The sequence below is a fragment of the Lonchura striata genome, chromosome 4, assembly GCF_050655825.1.
Source record: "Lonchura striata isolate lonStrDom1 chromosome 4, ASM5065582v1, whole genome shotgun sequence".
NCBI classification, from domain to species: domain Eukaryota; kingdom Metazoa; phylum Chordata; class Aves; order Passeriformes; family Estrildidae; genus Lonchura; species Lonchura striata.
The window spans coordinates 31,734,391-31,755,550 of NC_140706.1; the positions used below are offsets into that span (position 1 = coordinate 31,734,391).

Sequence of the window (21,160 nt, forward strand, 5' to 3'; positions counted from 1 at the left end):
GTTCTCTTGAGAGATTTTTTCCATGCATCTGCTTTGGTAGCCAGAGAAGTCCTGGTCTAGCGAGCGCTCTGCAGAGTCTAAGTCATCATACTGCAGATTTTTAAATGTGAACGTTAAATTAAAAGGCAGCGTTTGAACTTGTTCTTTCACCAACCAATCCTGCCAGACCTTTAGTTGTATGCAATAGGCTCTGGGGGCCAAGCGGGGCCCGGGTGCGAGCCGCACAGCCTCGGGCAGGGAGCAGGAGGCGCCGGAGGGGAGCCTGGGCTGCAGGGCAGGGCTGTCCCCCGAGGTTGGTGCTTCGCCAGGTTTGCCTGGCCTCTGTCCAGGACTCGCCCTGGGCGGGAGCCCCGCTGCTCCTGCGGGGACCTTCCCAGCACTACCGCGCCTGTAGATGATCTGTGCCGGCAGGGAACGGCAGCAGGGCTCAGGCAATCCCGAGCAGGAGAAAGGAGTAATCATGTCATTCCTCGGGCTGAACAGCAAGGCTGAATAGCTTAGAAGGATATTTTAAAAGTTACGTGCATATCTACCTATATATATGCACTGTGTACAACACATCTCTTCTAGCGTTGCACTGTTTGTAGTTCGGAGTTCTTTTGAGTGCCATTGTCCAAAAGCTTCAGAGGTTTAAATTAACGAATGTTACTTCTGCCAGCAGAGGGAGCTAATTTTATTCCATAAACAGAGGGGGAAAGCATTTTTGAACAGGAATATTCCTGGTCTTTTTACAGTTATCAAGTTAGAAAATAATAAAATATAATAATTTTCCAGTGCCATCTGTATAGCATGATCTTGAAGGGGTCTATAACCTATATAGCCTTATCATTTGAATTTCAGATGAGAGTAGGAATATATTTTTAAAGACAAGTGGCATCACATACATTTCTTACATCTTATCACATCTCATATATTTCTTTCCCTTTTTTAAATAATTCACTTCTTCATTTATTGAATTATTTTAGGCAGTAATAAACAACTGTGCTAATCACTTTTGATAGACAGCATATACAAAACAAGAACTCGGAGCAGCTTACTTTATCACATTTAAAGTTGTCATTATGCTTGTAGTTACTATATAAAGTTGTTATTATGCTTGCAGGACGTCCGCTTTTTGGTCCAGGACAATGATGGAAAATAAGTAGTTCTTTATTATTTATGACATCCTTCAATTTTTTAATTATACTTTAATTACACACAGGTCAGCAGAATGCCTTGAGTAAGGATCAAATATGCCTTCTTTCATACCATCTGACTGAAAAAAAACCTTCTCCAAGTGCCAATTTACAATATAACTGAGTAAATGAAAATAGTTTTCATGCAGAAGCAAGTAGTAATATTGAATAAAAGACTGCATCACCTTCTTAAATGTATATATATATATATATATATATATATATATATATATATATATATATGTATGTATCTGTGTATATACATATATATATATATATATATATATACATATGAAACCCCCTAAAATTCCTTAAATTTCAATAGAAAAGTTAAGGAAAATTTTAGTTGTTATTTTGAGGACTTCTTAGTTTTAAATATTCTTTCATAAGTCTGGATTTTAAGGAAAGGATCTTAAAAATATGTCAGAAAAAGTAAAAATTTAACACTAAAATGAGTTGTGTTGTGTCAAAAAATAACAAAATTCCTATGTCACTTGCAGTTTATAATAGTAAACTCTAAGCCCAGTAGTGGTGTAGGGATTGCTACAGACAGCAGACCTTGTGCATTATTGTCAATAAGCTTGCTAACATATAGGATTGAATATAGCACTGGCTTTTCCTCAAACATTATGTCCACCAATACCACAAGAGGGGCAAATTTTAGTTAAAACACATTAAGGGATCTGATTAGTTCTTTGTAATCTCCAAGTACAGCCAAACCTCAGTCTGCTGAGGCTGCATTCCTAAGAACTGCAGCTGTAGGCAGTTTAATCAAAAATAAAGCAATTTTTCTCTAATAATTTATATAGCAGAGAGGAAATGTAGCTTAGGAAGTACATGTAACTTATATGTTCAGGAAAAGTATTTACAATGGGAAGGATAGGGAGCCTGGAGCTCCCCATGGGAACCACTTTCTAGAAGCTAACTTGTCTGAATAGATTTCCCTTCTGAAAGATCTCAGGTGCTTCATGTATGAGGCCAACCACTCAGTACAATATTAAGTGTATAAGCATTTTTTGAAATAGTTGCATTTTCCTTGCTCTCATCATCTTCCTCAGATGAATCAATGTCATTCAAGTAAGTCAAGGTTAAAGAACACAACAAAAGGAAAATAATGGTTAGCAGAGCATAGTACTAAATGACTGATGACAGAGCTCCAAACTGAAGAGCTGGAAAGTAACAGAATAAGGGGTATTAGTGTATTAGTTATCTGGAGTCACTGAATAGATATTTATGCATCATAAACCCATTTAAAAGTGAAATTAAAGTTTAGTCTAAAGGGAATGGCATAAATTTAGCATCTTAAAAAAAATTCATCTGTATCAAGATAAAATGCTCTGTGGAATGGAATATTATCCATTTAGATTTTAAGAAATAATGACACTAATCAACTAATGAAGTGAATTCTTATATATTCCTCATACAAGCTCCAGGCTTTATTTCTTATGCCTTCACAGATATTTATTCCAATCTTTTTCATCCTCATCCTCTTTTTTTTTCCATTTTTTATTCCCAATGGAAACTATCCCACCTCCTGTTTTGTTTTCATTTTCTGCATTGAATGCTTAGCTTTGACTCTGAACTTGTCTCAGCTGCAGGCAGCTTAATTATTTCTTCAAATCTTTTTCTTACCCTAGACCAAAAATGTCCTCTGGCTGCCATTTTTCACTATATATGGTGAAAATATAAAGGATAAATAAAACCAGTACAAGCAAATTTGCACGTTTTTTTAGATTTATGAACTTACACAAGAAAACAAACAATGGAGATTTTATATAGCACCTAGGATAATGTGGTCCCATTCTTCTGACAACATAAAAGTATTACTGTGCTTTCAGCTGGAACTGTTTGATCACTATTATGTACTTGCTTAAGATCTCCAAATAAAAAATGAAGGTCAAATCCTGAGTGTTAGAACTTGTGTGGGATACTGCCAGATGTCTCAAAAAAAACACCCAAAACCAGTAGATGAACAATATCTACAGAGCCAAGGCCTTCTGTGCTTTTGGTACTGCCACCCTGGAGAGCAGACTGGGGGTGTGTGGGAGACTGGGAGGAGACACAGCCAGGACAGGTGACCCCAGCTGACCAAAGGGGTGTTCCAGACCGTATGGCATCCTGCTCGGTATGTAAAGGGGGGACATCTGGAGTGATGGCTTTGTCCTCCCAAGTCACTGTTATGTGTGTGATGGAGCCCTGCTCTCCTGGGGGTGGCTGAACACCTGCCTGCCCATGGGAAGCAGTGAATTCATTCCTTGTTCCACTTTTTTAGTGTGTGTGGCTTTTGCCTTCCCTATTAAACTGTCTTTATCTCAACTCATGACTTTTCTGGTTTTTGCCCCCCTGATTCCCTCCCCAGTCCTGCTGGTGGAGGAGTGAGCAAGTGGCTGCGTGGGGCTTGGTTGCTGTCTGGGGTGAAACCACTGCAATTTCCAACAGAAAGCTCTAAGAGATGGATATCACACATTAGCCCTATCTGGCATGCAGATGCAGAATAGAAAAGCTGCAGCAGGACAGCACTGGAAACACATGCAATAAATAGATTTTATACATTTTATTATGAAAAGCAATATGCTGGAATCCTGTGTACAATGGAAGGGTGAGTCATATTTTACTTGTGCACAGCATGTGGAACAGAGGGCATGCCTAAATTTTAAAAAGCTCACAATTTTTTGGTTGTTTTGGGGGAGGGGTTTTGCAATGTGTTGGTTCACACTGTGTGAAATGCACCATCACATTATCAGGCACCCTCAGTGCTGTTTTTCAACTGGTGGGTGATCTTGACATCAGGTAAGGAACCAAAGGGCACATGACAAGAAAGGAACAACCCGAGATGCCAGAAAACTGACCCTTGGAAATCGGTTTAAGGGTTCGCTGTTTGAAGCTACTTAGCATTATTTGTGAGGAGGACATAAATAATTTATCCGAAACAAACAGACCTGGAGTTAAAGTCTACATATTAACGCCCAGAGCATTTATCAAGGGATTCATGGGGACCACCTTTGGACTTCAGCATGCCGATGTGCCCGAGGAAGCGCGAGGGCGGCCTGGAAGGAGCAGGAACGCCAGGCAGCAGCCGGAACAGCGGGATTCCGGAGCGTCTCCCGGGGGATTTGCAGAAATGACGAGGAAATAACAGCACTGCTTGGCAGCAGGCCGCTGATCCCGGACACACTGGGCTGAGCGCAGGCATGGCCGCCCGCGGAGAGAACGCTCGACCCCGCAGGCGCCAGCAGGGGCGGCAGCACCGCGGGGCAGGGCGGGGCGGGGCGGGGCGGGGCGGGGCGGGGCAGGTCCGTGACGCCGGGGGGAGCCCCGCAGCAGCCCCGTTCCCGGGTCGCTCCCGGGTCGTTCCCGGGTCGCTGCCGGGTCGCTCCGGGCCGGGGGGGCGGGGCCCGCCGGCACCGCGGGCCGCTTTGCCCCGCCCGGCGCGGCGGCAGCGCGCGTGCGCAGTCAGGACGCGGCCGGGCCCGGCCCCGCGGCGGCGCGGACGGACGGACGGACGGACGGACGGACGGACGGACGGACGGACGGACGGACGGACGGCGTGAGTCCGCCCCGCCCCGCCCCGCCCCGGCCCGGCCCCCTCGCCTTCCCCGGGGAACGCATGGAGGGGTGCCAGACTAGGTAGGTAGGTGGGTCGGTAGGTGGGTGGGTGTCCTTCCGCAGCGGGGAGGGGAGCGCCCCGGCCGGTGTCCCGCTGCTGCTGGGGCTCGGCCGTCGCGTTTGGGCCTCCGGCCCAGGGGTGCCTCGGGGCAGGTGCGGAGCCCCCTCCCTCGATCCCTTTCTGCAGGGCCCAGGCTCTGTCACACAGCGGGCAGTGGCGCCTCCCGCGCTGACGCCTTCCGATAGCCCTGCCATTCTCCATCGCCCCTGGGGACTCAGCTTGCCTGGCTTTAGTCACGGATTTTTTGGAAAAGGGCATCATAATGATGCGAGGCTCTTCTCGGTGGTGCCAAGCAATAGGGCAAGAGGCCTCGGGCAGAACCTGATGGAAGTTTCACCTGAACACGAGAATGAGCTTCTTTACTGTGCAGTGACAGCGCTCTGGAACAGATTGTCCAGAGAGTGTGGAGTCTCCCTCAGTGGAGAGACTCAGGAATTGTCTGGATGAGATCCTGTGCAATGTGTGCTAGGATAACCACATCACCCTAACACCGAGGTTGGGGTTTGATCTCCGTTATGGGCCATTCACTTAAGTGTTGCACTCATTGTCCTTGTGGTTCCCTCTCTGTGATTCTGTGATCCGCTGTGGTTCTTTCCAACGTCACCCATGCTGTGATTCTGTGATGTCCATGATGAGCCACTATCAAAAGTGGCTCCTTTTGCAGACCTCTTCTTTTTATTCATGAATGTTATTCTTGCATAGTAATAATTCAAATAAAAAACATTTACATAAACCCAGGCAAACATTTTTTTCACATTCTGGCTGGCACTTTTGTGGGTACCACACTCCAAGACCCTATTAATGCAGATAACTATGTTATCTAAAATACTTAAGGATTATGCTTCAGGAACCAAACTGTTTCTTGGCACTCCAGAATCAATGAAACATGAAAATCCTTCACCAGCAGATAAACTGTAGTAGATTATTATATTTTAACAGTCATGCTTATTTTGCCTATTTCCTTTTAGAATGCTTTTAACGGAAAGAAAATTATTCCTATGTTGTGGGTTTTTTTATTTCATGAGTAGCACTGGCATTGCACGTGGAAGTGCCTCATACTTTGTAAGCAAACAGTTGTGCAGTAAGTCATTTCAAAGGGTCCTAGTATAATTATTTTCACAGGTGCTTGGTGGTTTTTTGGAGCAATTAAAGCTTAAAGTTTAAGCATTCTTTCTGTGCACTGTTACAGTGAGCACTACCCACACTCATCTGTCACCTTTTGTTCCTCTCTGTACTGCCACAGCTGTTTTTGTCTGGTACACTGAACTTGATTGGGGATTGATCTGTCTGAAAAAGTCCTCTAAATAGAAGGGTGTTTTTCCACATCCATGAGCTCTGTGGTGAAGTTCATGTTAAAATGTCTGCAGTGAGCAGTTAGGAGGATGCCGAGCAGGGACTTGGAAGGGGGAAGAAACAGCTGGCTGGTCTCTGTAGTGACATAATCTGCCCTCCCTGTCAAATGTGAAACTCCACCTTAGTTCCAGAGGCTGTGTATGTCACACACGTACCCCCCCTTTGCTTTTACTCATTTCCCTGAAACTGTGTATTCCTAACTAAGGACTATGTATTACTTGACCTGGAAGAATATATATATGTGTGTGTGTGTGTGTGTGTGTGTGAATTTATATTATGGAAAACATGACATTTGCATAGAAACAATGATATTTTACCTAAAATATTTCTATATGGTAGAAGTATAGATTTTTTTTTGTCAAGGTAGGAAATGCATTTCTAGGTATAATTGAGGTGCTGGTTGCAGCAACTGTGCACTGCTGCACCACTCACTTCCCTGTTTATTCACTGGCCTTGTGTAACCTGAGCAGCTGCAGTAACTGCTGGTGTGCTTGCACACTGTGGTATAACAGCAGTCAGTTGTGGCTTGAGAGAGGGAATGTTGAAGTGGCTGTTCATTTTTGTTGCTTCTTTTTTCTCCTTAGGTAATTCTAGAAGCTATGGATATACTCTTCAGAATAAGAGGAGGCTTGGATCTTGCATTTCAGCTTGCAACTACTGATGGTGTGTTTATAAGACTAATAGATTTCTTAATACTTATACTAACTTTTATTAGGAAACTATTTATTATATTTATTTTCTTGGCATTTTACCAGGTGTTAAGTGCTTCTTCACAAACCTGTAAAGATTTTTCTTTATCTCCATAAATTTTCTGACGCTCTTTTTCTATCCTATGTTTTTGGTTTAATTTTAAATAAACTTTACATATACATTTTTAACTAATTTCATTTGCTTATACTTCTTACTTGTGGATATGTTATTGAGATCACTTTTCAGCTTGAAGCTGAAGTTGATTCTGAAATTCTAAGGAAACAAAGGATAACTTTAAGGCAATGAATTTTGTTATTTTTGTTAATTGGACTGTATTAATAATACAGTTTTGAGACTTTGCTCCAATCTTTCCAGAGAAATAGAGTAGGGGAACAAGCACTCAAGTGAATTTAGGCAGGATTGGCTACTGCAATTCCCTGTGATAGCAAGGGACCAGTCCATAAAGTACTAAGGGGCTCCTGTAGTCCCCATTGTTGCAGTAAAGTGACATTCTCCTCAGAAGGCCTGCTCAGGGCTCTCAGGGGCAATTGAGCTGGGCAGGATAGGGGAAAGAGGCTGATTTTAGCTCAGCTCTCAGTCATTCTGCATCTTAAAGGATGTGTCTCTAGCAGAAACACTGAATTCCATATAGTGAACCTTGATAAGGAATTTGGGCTTATTTGAGTTCATGATGTGGAGCAGTAGTGTTGAATAGATGGATCTAATCCAAAACAGCATTTTGTGAGTTGCATCTTCAGAGAAGGATTGTTTATTTGACTTTGTCTATAGCGTAGTGAATTGCAACCGCTGTGAAGCAGAGTGGTGGTTGAATTGTACAAATGCATGGTGTTCACACCTGTGGGTAAATATGGCACATTGTTCCTTTTGAAGGGCAGTAAGCTTTTTCTTTTGGAGCAGTTTTCCTTTGACTTCTCTAATAATGTAATTTTTACAGATTTCTGGTACAAAAATTATCTAATAGTGACCAAATTTAAGTTAATGCATTAGAGAGATACAGCATAGTCTTCGATAGCTTGTTGATACTGTATTCAAAGTAATGGTTTTTAACCCTCACATTAAGGAAAAAAATGTGGCTAATGTGCCAGTTATTCTATCATATCCAACAGTTTCATATCCATTATTGGTACAGGTTGTAAGGTTTGGATAAAACACCTTACAAGCTCTGAAAGACAACTGTACATACCAGCAATAGAGTGTCGGGCAAATCAGACTGTTGCATACAGGTTTATGTTGGCCAAATTTTGGTCCTCAGCTGTTATGTAGGCCCTGCTTTTCCAAAGATTTAGTCTGGTTTTGGTTTGTATTTCTGAACAATGATATGAGGTCAGAAACATGTGAGTGACTCAGATTGAGTATTTTCAGGCTTTTTTCAAAAGCCTAAATATACATAAAAGTTTGTACATTCAAGTTTGTTTGCAGCCATAGGTTTGGTTAAGACTTACTAGATATGGTAAGTGACAGCAGAGTAGAATATTCTTCTGTAAGTTTGACAGCATCTGAGAGAAACAGTACACCTTTGTTCAGGGAGCTGAGGGTGAATGTTTGAGACAGACCTGCTAAGTGAAATCTTACCTCAGTTTTGTTTACCCAGTCATTTTTCTGATCATAACAGGACTCACATTTTTATTCCAAGTCAAAAAAATTTTATTAAATTCGTGCCCAGTGGCTACAAAAAATGGTGAGGGAATTTTCTGGGCTAATTATATCCTTACTGTGTTTCAGAGGCATCAACAAAAAAGGCATTAGGATATGTTTTCAGTGATCTTGAAAACAAACTGTCCTCAGAGGTTCTTGTATTCAGAATTTGCCACAGTTCAGTCTATGTGTGGCCTAACAATGGTATGACCACAGTTCCAGAGCTGACTGATGAGTCTGCGTGTAAGGAGATAAGACGATTTATACAGTAAGTATATTTAAAAATTGGGGGGGTAGTTAACAGATTAATTTCATCTTACAGAAATTTCTCTTTCTGTTGATAATTCAGATTTGATCAAGATGATGAAACCAAACGAAAGCTTGGCAAAAAGAAGGATAAAAAGTTACAGGATATGGTATGTTGCTTACTATAAGAAAAATTATCATTTAAACATTTTTAAATTTGCCCTCCCTAGGGTTTTCTGCACACACTTAGGCATTGACATGACTTTAAAGAATGCTTTTAAAGTCATTGAGACTCAACATGAATGAAGTAATCCATCTGTGGTAGATCAGCACATAGAAGTTTGTCTTTAACATTATCAGCTTTTTTCTAACCCAAGTATTTCATTACTGAGTTTGATACTAAATACCTGTAATCTTACTTTTGCCTTCTTGGTTCATGTGTAGTTGGAGATGTAATATTGGTGTCTTTATTCTCTGTAGCAGCAGATAATCAATGTAGACCTCATGTTGGAAATGACATCTTCATTAGCTGCTATGGCTCCAGTAATTGAAAGGGAAAAGAAAGAACACCACTACATAAATATGACATTACCAGTTGATGTTGTTGTATCTGTTTCTCCAGAAGAACCATGGGGAAAGTAAGTGTTACCCCGAACTTGCAATTTTTCAGCTTCATTTCTACTTTTTCTTGAAATAATGAAGTAAAACTATATCATTCACCAGTTTAATGTAAAGTATATTTTTGTGATGTAATTTTAACTGTGTAAATAATAAAAGCTCATGTAGACAGCTGTTAACTTCAGTAATCTTGAGACATGATCCTTTGGCTGTCTATAAAAAATTCAGTTTGTCAATGTCTGACAGATTAGATAACTCATAACCATTGCTTAGCAAAGAATTGAGAAAGTCAGGAAAATGTTCTAGAAATTTTTGTCTGTGAGGTGTATAACAGTGAGAGCTGGGGTGTATTTGATGAATCTTTGTAATCTCAGCCCTACATTTGGGGTTGCAGCTGGGTAGGTACAGATGGAAAACATTTGAGTCTGCCTATGTATTTTTTCTTTGCATTTTTTCCATAGGATTTGACTCTGAACGACACTAAATGGAGTGGATAAAATGCAAAAAAAGAAAACATTTAGTCATATATTTAATTTTTATTTTGGCAAATGCTCATACTGATTGTGTTTCTGATGTGAAAGCAAGGTAGCCACATTTGGGAGGACGGGAGGACTGAATCACTGGGGACTCGTTTCTGTGTGCAAACAAGCTTTGAGTAAGGCACAGTTGGGCTCTGCCTTTTCCTGTGGGAGCAGAAGCATTGAAGTAGTGCAGTCATCTGACCAGGTCAGACATGCATTTGGGTATTGTATAACTCCCAGCTGTGAGAAAAAATGATTCACAGTCATTTCTCTACTTTTGAAATATTTTCCCTTGTATTTTGCAGGGTACAAAATCTCCTAGTGAAAGCAATTCATGGGCAATTAACTGACATGGAAAGATGTATCATGAAATATGTGAAAGGAACATCAATTGTGGTACCAGAACAATTTCATTTCATGTTACCAGGAAAAAATCACCTTGTAACTGTCTCATATCCTACCGGTATTTCAGATGATCAGCTGGAAAGTTACAGAAAGGTAAAGCTGACAAACAGTAACAGGACTGGATCTTTTATTTTTAATTATTGTAATTGAAGCAGTGTTAAGGCTTTCTATTTAGTCGACATAGAATAAATACTAACAGATACTGCTGTATTTTGGATTCATTTTTATTATAACCAAAGCAGTATAATGAATGTAGAAATTTGATTTATTAGAAGTTATTTTTTAGAATGTGCCAGATCTCATTTTTGCAAGGGAACTTTAAAACTACATAAAATTTGGTTGATAAATATTTTCTCAAAATTATACTTCCAGTATGGTATTCTTTGAATTTCTCCTTTTTTTTTGTTCTTTTATGGTAGAACATCAGTTTACTTTTGGCATGTTACTACATTCAGATTTTAACACATGTCCTGAAAGGGTTGGTATTGAGGGTTTGGTTTGGTGTCTTTCTTGCGGTTCTGTGGTGATGTGGGTTTTTTTCTGTTTGGAGGAGGCTGCTTTTTGTAACTCATAGTTCATTCACTAGGCTTAGCTAGTTTTTGGCTTATTTTTGCCTTTGGGTTGGTACATCTAGAAAAAAGAACATGGATGCGGTGGAAGAATGTTGAAATGTGGCAGTCCTTTCAAATTGAGACTGGTATCAGTCTAGTTCACACAATTTCATGTACTGAGAGCAGAGAAAGAATATTCTGCTGCTTGGAGGTGTAGAAGCTGTGGAGACTTTTTCTGTGTGACACATTACTGGGTATATAAAACCCAGTCTAGCCTTGTGTTTGCAGAGGCCTCAGACACTGGTGGCACTGCCTGTGTTTCCTGCACTCTGTCTGCTGTTCACTCTAACCCACTGATGGGGAGTGTTACTGCAGCTCCTGTAGCTGGGTTCAGTGCTGGATCATCTGCCTAAAATGTATTACCTGTGTTATACACATTATCCTACATGATCTCATCATGCCTTTCACTCTTAAGCTCTGTGAAATAAGACAGTTTATCTCTTTAAATGTGGCTGCTGTGTGGCAAACAGAGCTTAAGAGATTTTAAATAGATTGAATTGGCTTGAACCATAAGCCAAATATCTTTACTTTGTCTCAGGACATGTTATTTGTATGCTCCAATATCAGTTAAGATTATAATTTGGTGTGTGTATCTACATTACTGTGTAGATAAAACTGTAATCCTTTTCTGTTATGGTGTATTTTATCATGCTTTCATAACAAACCTGTTACTAGTGGTATTTTCAGAGGGGCCCCAGCAGCAGGTGTTATGTAACAGGACTGCATAAAGTAGTGGGCCCTTTGGATGGGAGGTAAGCCTGCATGAGCTTCCCTGGAGAGATGAGGTCTAGTAGAAAACATACCTGCGGAGTGTTTAATTAAACCTATTTTAATAATTTGCTAAACTAGGCTATTAAAATTATATCTTTATTGCTGCTTACAATGTGGTCTCTCTTTTAATCCAAAATTTGAATTGTGTTTTTTATTTTTATTTGAATTTGCATGTAGGAATTGCATGGGTTATACAATCTGCCTTGTGACAGACCATATTTCAAGAGAGCAAATGCTTATCATTTTCCAGATGAACCATATAAAGATGGATATCTCAGAAATCCACATTTACATCTTAGTTCACCTGGCATGGAGTCTGGTATGGTAAGTTTAAATTGAAACATTTTGCAGAAAGTACCTTTTTATTTCAATTGAGATTTTTTTTAATGGAAAGAATTAATTTAGATAGTGATGTGCAGATGAGAACGTGAAATAATTAGCTTGACCTTTTAAGCAAAAGGGCTCCTCTGCACAAAATGGCATTGCTTTAATTTGTTGTATTTGTCCCAAACAAATAGGATTTTCTTGGAGAAAAAAGTCCATGTTTTTACTATGTATTCTAAAAAGCTTCTCAGAACCAGGACAAGAAACTATGAACAGAGTTTAAGAGACAAAATGAGGTGGAGTTAATCATATGTGAATAATGACCCTTTGAATCTTCCGAAGATTTGCAGTCCCCAACTGAAACTTTACCACGCAAGTGCCAGGTGATAAGACTTCTCTGAAAACTGATGCACGTGTGATGAGCTGCCTCTGTGTTCTCCCTCCTGTGCAGGTTTATTTAGTACAAGGTGTATACAGTTACCACCACTACATGCAGGACCGCATTGATGACAGCGGCTGGGGCTGTGCTTATCGGTCTTTGCAGACAATCTGCTCTTGGTTCAAGCACCAAGGCTACATGGATAGACCTATACCAACACACAAGGAAATTCAACAGGTACAGAACGTTTAAGGAGTTTATTTTATGCATATTTGTCTAGAAAAGTTAGTGTAGGTTATTTTTTAAATATCAAATTCATACATTTTAGAAGATATTTTTTGTCCCTTAAATTGGATTAGTGTTTCTGAATAGTTTGTGTTGGGTGACATCTGTACAAATAAGATGCATTAAAATAATATTTTAAATGTTTCCTTGGATTAATGTTCTATTATGAGCTGTGATATGACACTTCCAGTGTTTTTATCAAATGAAAAGAACAAAGAACCCAATGTGTCATGCTAAAATCAGTTTTAAAACTGTCTGTCATATTCAGTGACAGCTGGATTAGTTCCCAGATGCTACACAGGAATTTGCTGACAACTTTTGCAGCTTTCCTTTTGACAGTAGTGCACTTTTCCTGATTTTTGAACTCTCCTTCACTTCTTTCTCTATTTTGAATTTAAATACATAACTGAATTTGTTCATTTTTGTTAACAGCATAGAATTAAAACTGTAGACTTGTAGTTAATACCCAGACTTGGAATACTGCAGTTGCCTTCTGTCTTCTAAATATAATTCTTCATGTTACAGTTATTTACTGAACATTTCTAGTAAAGTTTAATTCATTCCATGAAAAAACATTTATTATATGTAGCAGGGATGTGCACTAAAGGTAAAACCACATTCCCTGAACATTTCTCAATCCACACCTGAATGCTGTTGAAATCTGTGCACTCCTGTAGCATATTTAAGCATCTAAAAGCATCAGAAGACCTTTGGGCTTTGTGTCCTGAGCAGAAAAGGTCCCTTTTCAGTGCTGAATGTAACATACAAGCCTCAAAATGAGGAAGAGTTTAAAATAAACCATAACTTTTGACATGGATCAGTAGCCTCCTCCTCAGAGCACTATTTTATGGATCCTTTCCTGAGTACTTTGAATAGAAATCCAAGCTTTTCAGTCTGTGAAGTGGCTTCTGCAGTGTACAAATTATGCACTCTGTTATTAAAGAGCTCAGTGGTCTCCCTCCCAGCCTGTGGATCTGGGATTGTAGTCTCTGCTCATGGACACAGTTCTGCATTACTGCTCAAAGGGACATTTCCAAAACAGAGCTGCAGCGAATGAATTCAACATTCTTTGATCTGCTTTTAAATGGCTAAGTTCAAAACACATGCCCATATATATAAAGTAACTTTGTTCACACAAAGTGGTGGAATTCCCTACTACATGTTGTTGATGTTTGGGTTTCTTCCTCATGATTTTGGGAAGGCACTGGTTGATGCTGGAGACAAACCTGCAGCATTTGTTGGGTCACGGCAATGGATTGGTTCGATTGAGGTACAGCTTGTTTTGAATCAGCTTTTTGGAATAACATCCAAAATATTATTTGTCAGGTAAGAATCACTACCTGTTTAGTAGCTTGGTAATTGCTAAAAAGACTGAATGCCTTAAAATACAAATCATGATCACAGTACATGGGAGAAGAGATATAATTAAAGAAGAGGTATAATTAATCCTCTGTTCCTATCTTTAGTTATGCTAAGTGCTTACAGGTGAAGGTGGTTTTAAATTTCTTGGGAGCTTGGGGTTCCAGTTTCCAGTTGCTATAAATTGCTTAATAATATGCAAATTGCCCGGTTTTATAAAGATATAGTCAAATGCTTCCACAAGAATTGTGGCTCCCATTGGGTTTGCTTAATCTATAAATTGCTTCATAATATGCAAACTACTAAGGAATTCAGCCTATTCCTTTGCACCACAATTTTTGATGCAGGCACAAAGTCTGATGTCCGGAGAGAACTGAATGTACACTGACAAATAGATTATTACTGCAGCCACAGACCTAACTTGTGAGTTTAGGATTGAGACAAATTGGTGAAATGTCTGGAAAATAATGTTCCCCTTTTTGCATTTGTGTGACAAAGAAAGCAAGGAATTTGTTTCCATTCTGACAATTTGATGCTTTCATACACAATGAAGGACCCTACGAATATATTTGGGACAAAGAGAATAGTCTTTAGCATTTATCAGAAGAAAAACTACCATATTTTTTATCATTTAGGAGGCACTAAGCAGACTAATAAAACCCTGAACATTTAATAAATACAATTGTTAAATTAAGAACATACACTAACAGTATGTATGAAAATACAAACCAAAATACTTTTCATGTGTTACATTTATTTAGAGTAAATTCACACTGTAGATATTCTAAAAGAGCATAATGATGGGGATCCTTAATGGTAGGAAAATAGTTCAGGTGTTCAATATTTTAATCTTTTTTTTGTTCCAGAGCTTGTACTTGCAGATGATCCACCTATTATTTATAGCAGCTATGACAGGCCCTGCCAGTAGGAAGACTTTTATTTCTGCATATGAGAATATAGAATATACTCCTTTCTGAACTGGGTAGAATTGCTCATAGTGCTGCTACAAAGGAGCACCAGTTTTTCTCAGTGTTACAAAAAACCATCACTACCATGCCAGCAAGAAGAAACAATCATGCAGCTTTTTCAGCTGGTCACTGGCAGTGGATAGCATTTTTGTCTTGGGCTTATTTCCAGCTAGCATCTCTAATTCTTTATGGAAATAAGACTTGCACCAGCAACACCACTACTGGATCCATTATAATAAATGCACTATTTCCCAGTTTTGTAATCTCTCATTCTTTCTACTTGGGAAGTAGGCACATAGACTTTCACTGGGTTTTACAAAGATTAGCCACTATATAAAGAAATATAAAGACAAGATACTAAAAATTTCTGTATTAATTTCCTTGCCTAGCAAATAGGCCTTGTGTTAGAAAATGTTTTTCAGATTTTCTTAGGAAGTTTACACAGGAATAATCCAAGTGACTTTCTAATCGGTTATCTATGCAGTGAACGAGTATCATGGATAATTAGAGAAGTAAGCCTAGTGAGAATGACAAATCTCTTATTGTTTTTCTTACCTAGCCAGGGTTCTGAACTAGCATTGCAGGGAAGAGAGCTTGCTAATCATTTCAAGACTGAGGGAACTCCAATTATGATTGGTAAGTGCTTGAATATTGAAGAATGCTAATGAAAGTGTATGGCCTCCCTGTGCTGAATTTCATTTCAATTAGAACCCATTCAATTTACTGTACAAGAGTTAATCAAAACTGTAGATTAATTAAAAATTACGGTTTTCCCAAGGTAGCCTCGAAAATGATACAGTTTAGTCTGGTTGGTATCTTTTTATTTAGTATTTCTTTCAAGCTCAGTATTAAACATAGTAACAAAAGTCAGTCTAAAGGGTGTTTTTATAAATTCCTATTAAGTCAGAACTTGAGCAGACTTCCATTCTCTGCAGGAGCAGATGTTCATGGAGTTCCCAAAACTTCCCCTCAGAGAAGAATACTGTTTATCTGGCTTGGAAAAGAAGGGTATTATCCAAATTTGCTTTAAGGCCAATTTTAATAATCTGAAATATTGGTATGATAAGAAGTGCCGTTTGTACAAATACTGTGACATTAATTGAACTATTTTTTCCATGCTGTGTTTTGGGAAATTAGTAATATTTATATTATTATTTTCAACTTTAAAAACATTAATTAAAGCAATTTTTCAGCCTGTATTTGTCATTCCATAATGCAGTGTAACTTTCTCAAAACAGAAGTGCCAGAAGTCCAGACTTTGTTACAGTGACGGTTTAGATTAGATATTAGGAAGAAATGTTTCCCTGTGAAACACCAGAACAGCTGCCCATGGAAGCTGTGGATGCCCCAAGACCAGCCAGATGGCCCAAGGCTCACGACCAGGCTCAATGGAGCCTTGAGCATCTGGTCTAGTGGTACATGACCTGCCCATGGCAGGGGGGTTGGAACTAGGTGATACTTAAAGTCCCTTACAATCCAAACCATGCTATGATTCTATTAAATATTCTTGGCCTTTTGGCAGCCTTTTTGTCTGAATTTCAAGAATGTAGAATCCTATCTTGAAAAATCTTTTAGTCTGTAACTTACCCTTCCCTGTAATGCTCTCTTGTAGGTTGGTTTAATTTTTGTTGTCATTGGAGGGCTGGAGATGGGCTTTTTGAGGGTGGGATTTGGGGATTGTTTTTGCTTGTATTCTTCAGGGATTTTGCAATCCCTATGTGCTGTGTGGAATTATTGCTACAATATTGCTGGGAAGTAAAGTATTGCATGTTACCTGAAAGAAACATGCAAGAGTTGACCTGGGACCATCTCATCAAAATATCCCCTTTTCCTGTTTGCAGGCTGGGGAAAAGGAAATCAGCATTTACTATTCTGCCCCTAATATTCATTGATGTAACATAGCAGAAAACAGCAGATAAACCTCATCCAGGATTTCTGATTTCTATTTAAATTTTAGTCCTTTTACAACCATGAAATTTTGCAGATTTCTTTCCTACATTTAGGTTTCTTTAAAGAAAAAGTGCAAAAGGGGTGTTTGAAATATTCTTGACTTCATGTGGTGGAAGTGCTGAGGATTTAACCTGCCTTGCTGACTAGGAAGAAATTTGAAAATATATTCTCTACTTACTTTAGTTACTACAACTAAACTTTCTTAGAGGTGGTAAAGATACATTGTTTAATCATGTGAAGAATGTTAAGACACTTTCAGAATCATCTTGATACAAGCTAATCCATTAATAGAAGGCTTTGATGTACTTTTTTTAACCCTTGCACATTAAATCAATCCCAATGAAGAAAATATCAGCAATCTCTGTTTCTCTTATTTTAGGTGGAGGTGTTTTGGCTCACACGATATTAGGAGTGGCTTGGAATGAGACTACAGGGCACATTAAATATTTGATTCTAGACCCACATTACACTGGAGGAGAAGATCTGCATGTCATTTTGGAAAAGGTGAGGCTTAATGCATATATGCACTCACATATTTACGTATATACACATATTTTGGCATTAACAGAATGATGGCGTTTCAGAATAACATTAGCCTCTCAGGAGCACCAGAAGGTAGTGGGGAAGTGGGATGGGGACAAGATGGTACTTGGTAAGAATTAAGGTGGGGAGGGAGGAGGAGGGAGAGAATGTTTTTGTAATGTGGTTTCCATTAATGTGTTTCCAGGCATGTAGAGAACTTTAAGAAAATTGTCATTGCCTTCTGTAGACATTTGAAAATAATTCATACAGCTTAGATTAGTATGATTAGTAAAATAAGAATAGACTCAATAGTAGTAGACAGGAAAAACAGAATTCAAAGTAGATTTAAAAGCTATCTTGCTTTTCCTTGGACAGGGCTGGTGTGGATGGAAGGGCCCGGATTTTTGGAACAAGGACGCCTATTATAACCTGTGCCTACCTCAACGACCAAAGGCTATTTAAATTCACTCTTACGCTGAATGTGCTGAGACAGAATAGTAGCTGATCTAGATAAAATTGTCCTGTTATTTATCAAAATAATGCTTTAAGTCAATCTAAACCCACTTGAAATAGAAATTTTGGCTGAATGGCTTAAATTAAGAAACTATTTTTTTAAAATGAAACCTCTAGAAATAAATTACCTGCTTTGAACTGTATTCCTTACAAATGCATTTATTAGGCAACAAATACTCTGTACTTTTCCATAGCACAATTTTAGGCTTATATAGTATTTCCTCTCCTGCTAGAATCTTTTTAGATTAAATGCCAAATCTGTTTGTTTTATGGAATTCTTTAATGACAAAAAGATAAACTGTCCTCTGTGTTTCAAGTTCCACTTAGCCACCTGTCTTGTCCATTATGAATCTGTTCAAAGGCCTTGTCTGTTGCTGGTATTCCTGATGACATATTTTAGGAGAGGGAAAAGAATGGCTATATTTACTGAATTTTATTAATTTTGCTGTCATATTTACACAGAAAAAGCAAGATAATTAATTTTCCTATGCTCATTTATTTATAGCTGAATGAATACAAGTTCCAAGGGGGAAAAAAACCTCACAAAATTCTTCTGTAAGAAGTAACAATAAACAAGCATTCCTCCTTCTCAGAAGGAGACAATGTCCCAGCACACACATCTGACTGCTCAGTGTATCATCCAGTCATGGTTCTTCAGACTTCAGATCCCCCTTATTTCATGTTGGGGTTACAAGCTGTTTCTTCTGGCAACTAGGAGACAAGATCTGTCATAGAAACAAGTCTGTGGCTACTTCATCAGTAGATCAGCAATAGTACCCACGATTTTCATTTTTCTGTGTTGAATTAGCCTCATAAGTGATATTCCACATGTACTGTCCATTTCGAAGAAGACCCTCACCTTAAGTACCTATGCAAGTTCATCCTTACTAGGAGGCTTCTAAATCTAACTGCTCTAACACACATTTGTTTTACTTAGATGCTAAAAACATTTTTTAAAATATTCTGAATTGTATTAAACCAACAGTATTACACACCATCTGATAGTCTCCTCTTCCTGTTTACGGATCTGCTGATTTCACTTTCTTGTTTCTGTGCAGTTGGAGCCTCTCTCTGCCAGCCATGTCTGACACTTAGCGAGTATCCAGACTGTCCTTTCAGTTTCATTGTCTGAGTGTGCTGAATTGTCCTGAGGAACTTGGCACATTCCAGAAAGCCATAATCCAGTGCAAGGTCTGCTGCTGTCTGTCCACTGTTGTTGCATAAGCTGAAATACAGAATTAACAATAACTGATTAAAATGGAATAATGAGTAAGCACTGATTAAGTGGTAATTTAGGCAGATGCATAAAAATAAGTACTGAGAGTCAATACCAAGAAGGTTTGTCGTGGATAAGTTAGGGCTCATACAGGGGGTTGGTATTAAATACAAAAAGAAATAATTATTTTAAAATAAATTTGTCATCAGACTATTATTGGCTTTAGCATATCAGAAAGGCAAAAAGAGGGTGAGATTATGACCAGGAATATTCTCTCAGCAGTTATCACAGAGGTATATAGCTAAACAACACCATGTGAGCATGTGGTTGGTGCTCCTTTGGTGTTTATGTCAGTTTTTAATACTCCTATGGCTATAGTCATGCTACGTTTACAGCCTTAGCATGTGTGTTCTGAGCAAGTTAAATGTACTCTGTAAAATGCACAACCTTTGATGTTCTTACTGAAGTTACTAAATGTCGCTCAACTTACTCAATTTTAGCATCACCAGCAACAAGGAGAGCAAGACATTCCAAACTCCCAACTTTTGCTGCTTTATGTATCGGAGCTTCTCCAAGGCAATCCTAAAAACACAATTTATATATAACAGTCATTTGCAAGAGTAGGAGTAGGATAAAGCTGTCGTGTTCTCCAAAACGACTGTTTATGTACACCAGTCTGTTGTAAGCTCAGAGAGAGATTAAAGGAATATAGCTAGTACAGTGTACTTGGTAACGACCATTAAATGTCGAATGTATCACCACACCACCACAAAGCAGAAGTGCTGTCTCCTGCAGTACTCATTGTTTAACTTTTGCCTTCTAAAAGATAACTTACACAGAATACTCTCTGCATGGATTAAGCATCTCTTAGCACCATTCAGGGATTGCTGTGATCAATAGCTTGCTACCAGCTCAGAGGTATAAGGAATTAAACTAAGCAACTCAAGTAAGAATCTTTACATTTACTTGAAGTAGGGACAAACTTTTGGAGGAAAAATAAATACTCAGTTGTGTAAAAGAATTTAATTGTTTGGACATCTGCATGCAGCACTCTTAAGTGTGAAAATTAAATTATACATTGCAAGTGAAGTTGCTAATGCAATATACACATGGTTTCTGGTTCATGCTAGAAGTTACTCTAGAACAAGCAACCCTAGATATCTCATGCAATACAACTGAGTATAAAAAAAATCTCTCTTAGATAAAAAGTGTGTCAATAATAGTAAGTGGATTTACTTCTGCATTCCAGACTAGAAGTGGAAGGAATAAAATGTATGTGGTTTTTACCTGTTGGTTCAAATTTGCTCCTGTCTGCAGTTGCCAAAGTAGGAAAAACGCTTCACCACCACAAGCAGCCAAGTGAGCTGGAGACTGACCAGAGGCATCTGCAGGTGCGTTCACACCTGTTCCTGTCTCAAACAGGTTGCTGAAACTGCCAGACTGAAACGAGGTATCAAAAGAAAAAAAATGTTACTTCAGTGTAAGCCAGGGCAGGTCTCAGAATACTGCATCACAGCAAAAAACATTCCCCTTGCAAATCATTGGACCTTCATGTTCCTTGAAATTGCCTTTTAAATATTTTCTTTTTTATAGAGCAGTGCAAGAAAGACTCTTTTGGCTTTTAATCTCTTAACCAGAAATACCGATCGACAGCGGTAGTACCCCAACATTAACCCCGCAGCTCAAGGCAAACAACGCCTCATTCACTTCTGCAGCTGGGCCCTCGGTGAGACAGAAGCACAGGCAGACCCTCGCAAAGCTCACCTCGGAGCTGCAGTCCAGCATCAGCATCGCCTCCCCTTGCTGCGCGCGGGGCTGGCGCGGCTCCGGCCCCGCCCCGCGGCCCCGCACGTAGGCAGCGGCGCCCGCCGCCCCACGGCACGTCCCGCACACGCTGGCCGGCCGCGGCAGCGCCCTCCGGAGCGCCGGGC

General features: G+C 39.4%; 2 protein-coding genes across 6 annotated transcripts; one reads left to right on the top strand and one right to left on the bottom strand.

Annotated features, from left to right (window-relative positions):
- The first annotated feature begins 4,653 nt into the window (after positions 1-4,653).
- Positions 4,654-19,010, top strand: UFSP2 (UFM1 specific peptidase 2). 4 transcript variants are annotated; one of them, XM_021541650.4, is made up of 12 exons: positions 4,654-4,802; positions 6,780-6,858; positions 8,629-8,809; positions 8,891-8,957; positions 9,268-9,425; positions 10,232-10,424; positions 11,891-12,037; positions 12,489-12,653; positions 13,903-14,027; positions 15,588-15,664; positions 17,358-17,482; positions 17,876-19,010. In XM_021541650.4, exons 2-12 carry the CDS (start codon positions 6,795-6,797, stop codon positions 17,960-17,962), a joined length of 1,389 nt encoding a protein of 462 aa, XP_021397325.2. In that variant the 5' UTR covers positions 4,654-4,802; positions 6,780-6,794; the 3' UTR covers positions 17,963-19,010. The 4 variants fall into 4 exon arrangements, with proteins under 4 accessions (XP_021397325.2, XP_021397399.2, XP_085434837.1 ...); XM_021541724.4 differs by having other exon boundaries at positions 9,271-9,425; XM_085578711.1 differs by having other exon boundaries at positions 4,654-4,722.
- On the bottom strand, positions 18,432-21,128 carry ANKRD37 (ankyrin repeat domain 37). 2 transcript variants are annotated; one of them, XM_021541851.4, is made up of 4 exons: positions 20,994-21,128; positions 20,517-20,669; positions 19,720-19,811; positions 18,432-19,238 (listed from the first exon to the last, which is right to left on the bottom strand). In XM_021541851.4, exons 1-4 carry the CDS (start codon positions 21,018-21,020, stop codon positions 19,001-19,003), a joined length of 510 nt encoding a protein of 169 aa, XP_021397526.3. In that variant the 5' UTR covers positions 21,021-21,128; the 3' UTR covers positions 18,432-19,000. The 2 variants fall into 2 exon arrangements, with proteins under 2 accessions (XP_021397526.3, XP_085434843.1); XM_085578717.1 differs by having other exon boundaries at positions 20,892-21,083.
- Positions 21,129-21,160: the final 32 nt, after the last annotated feature.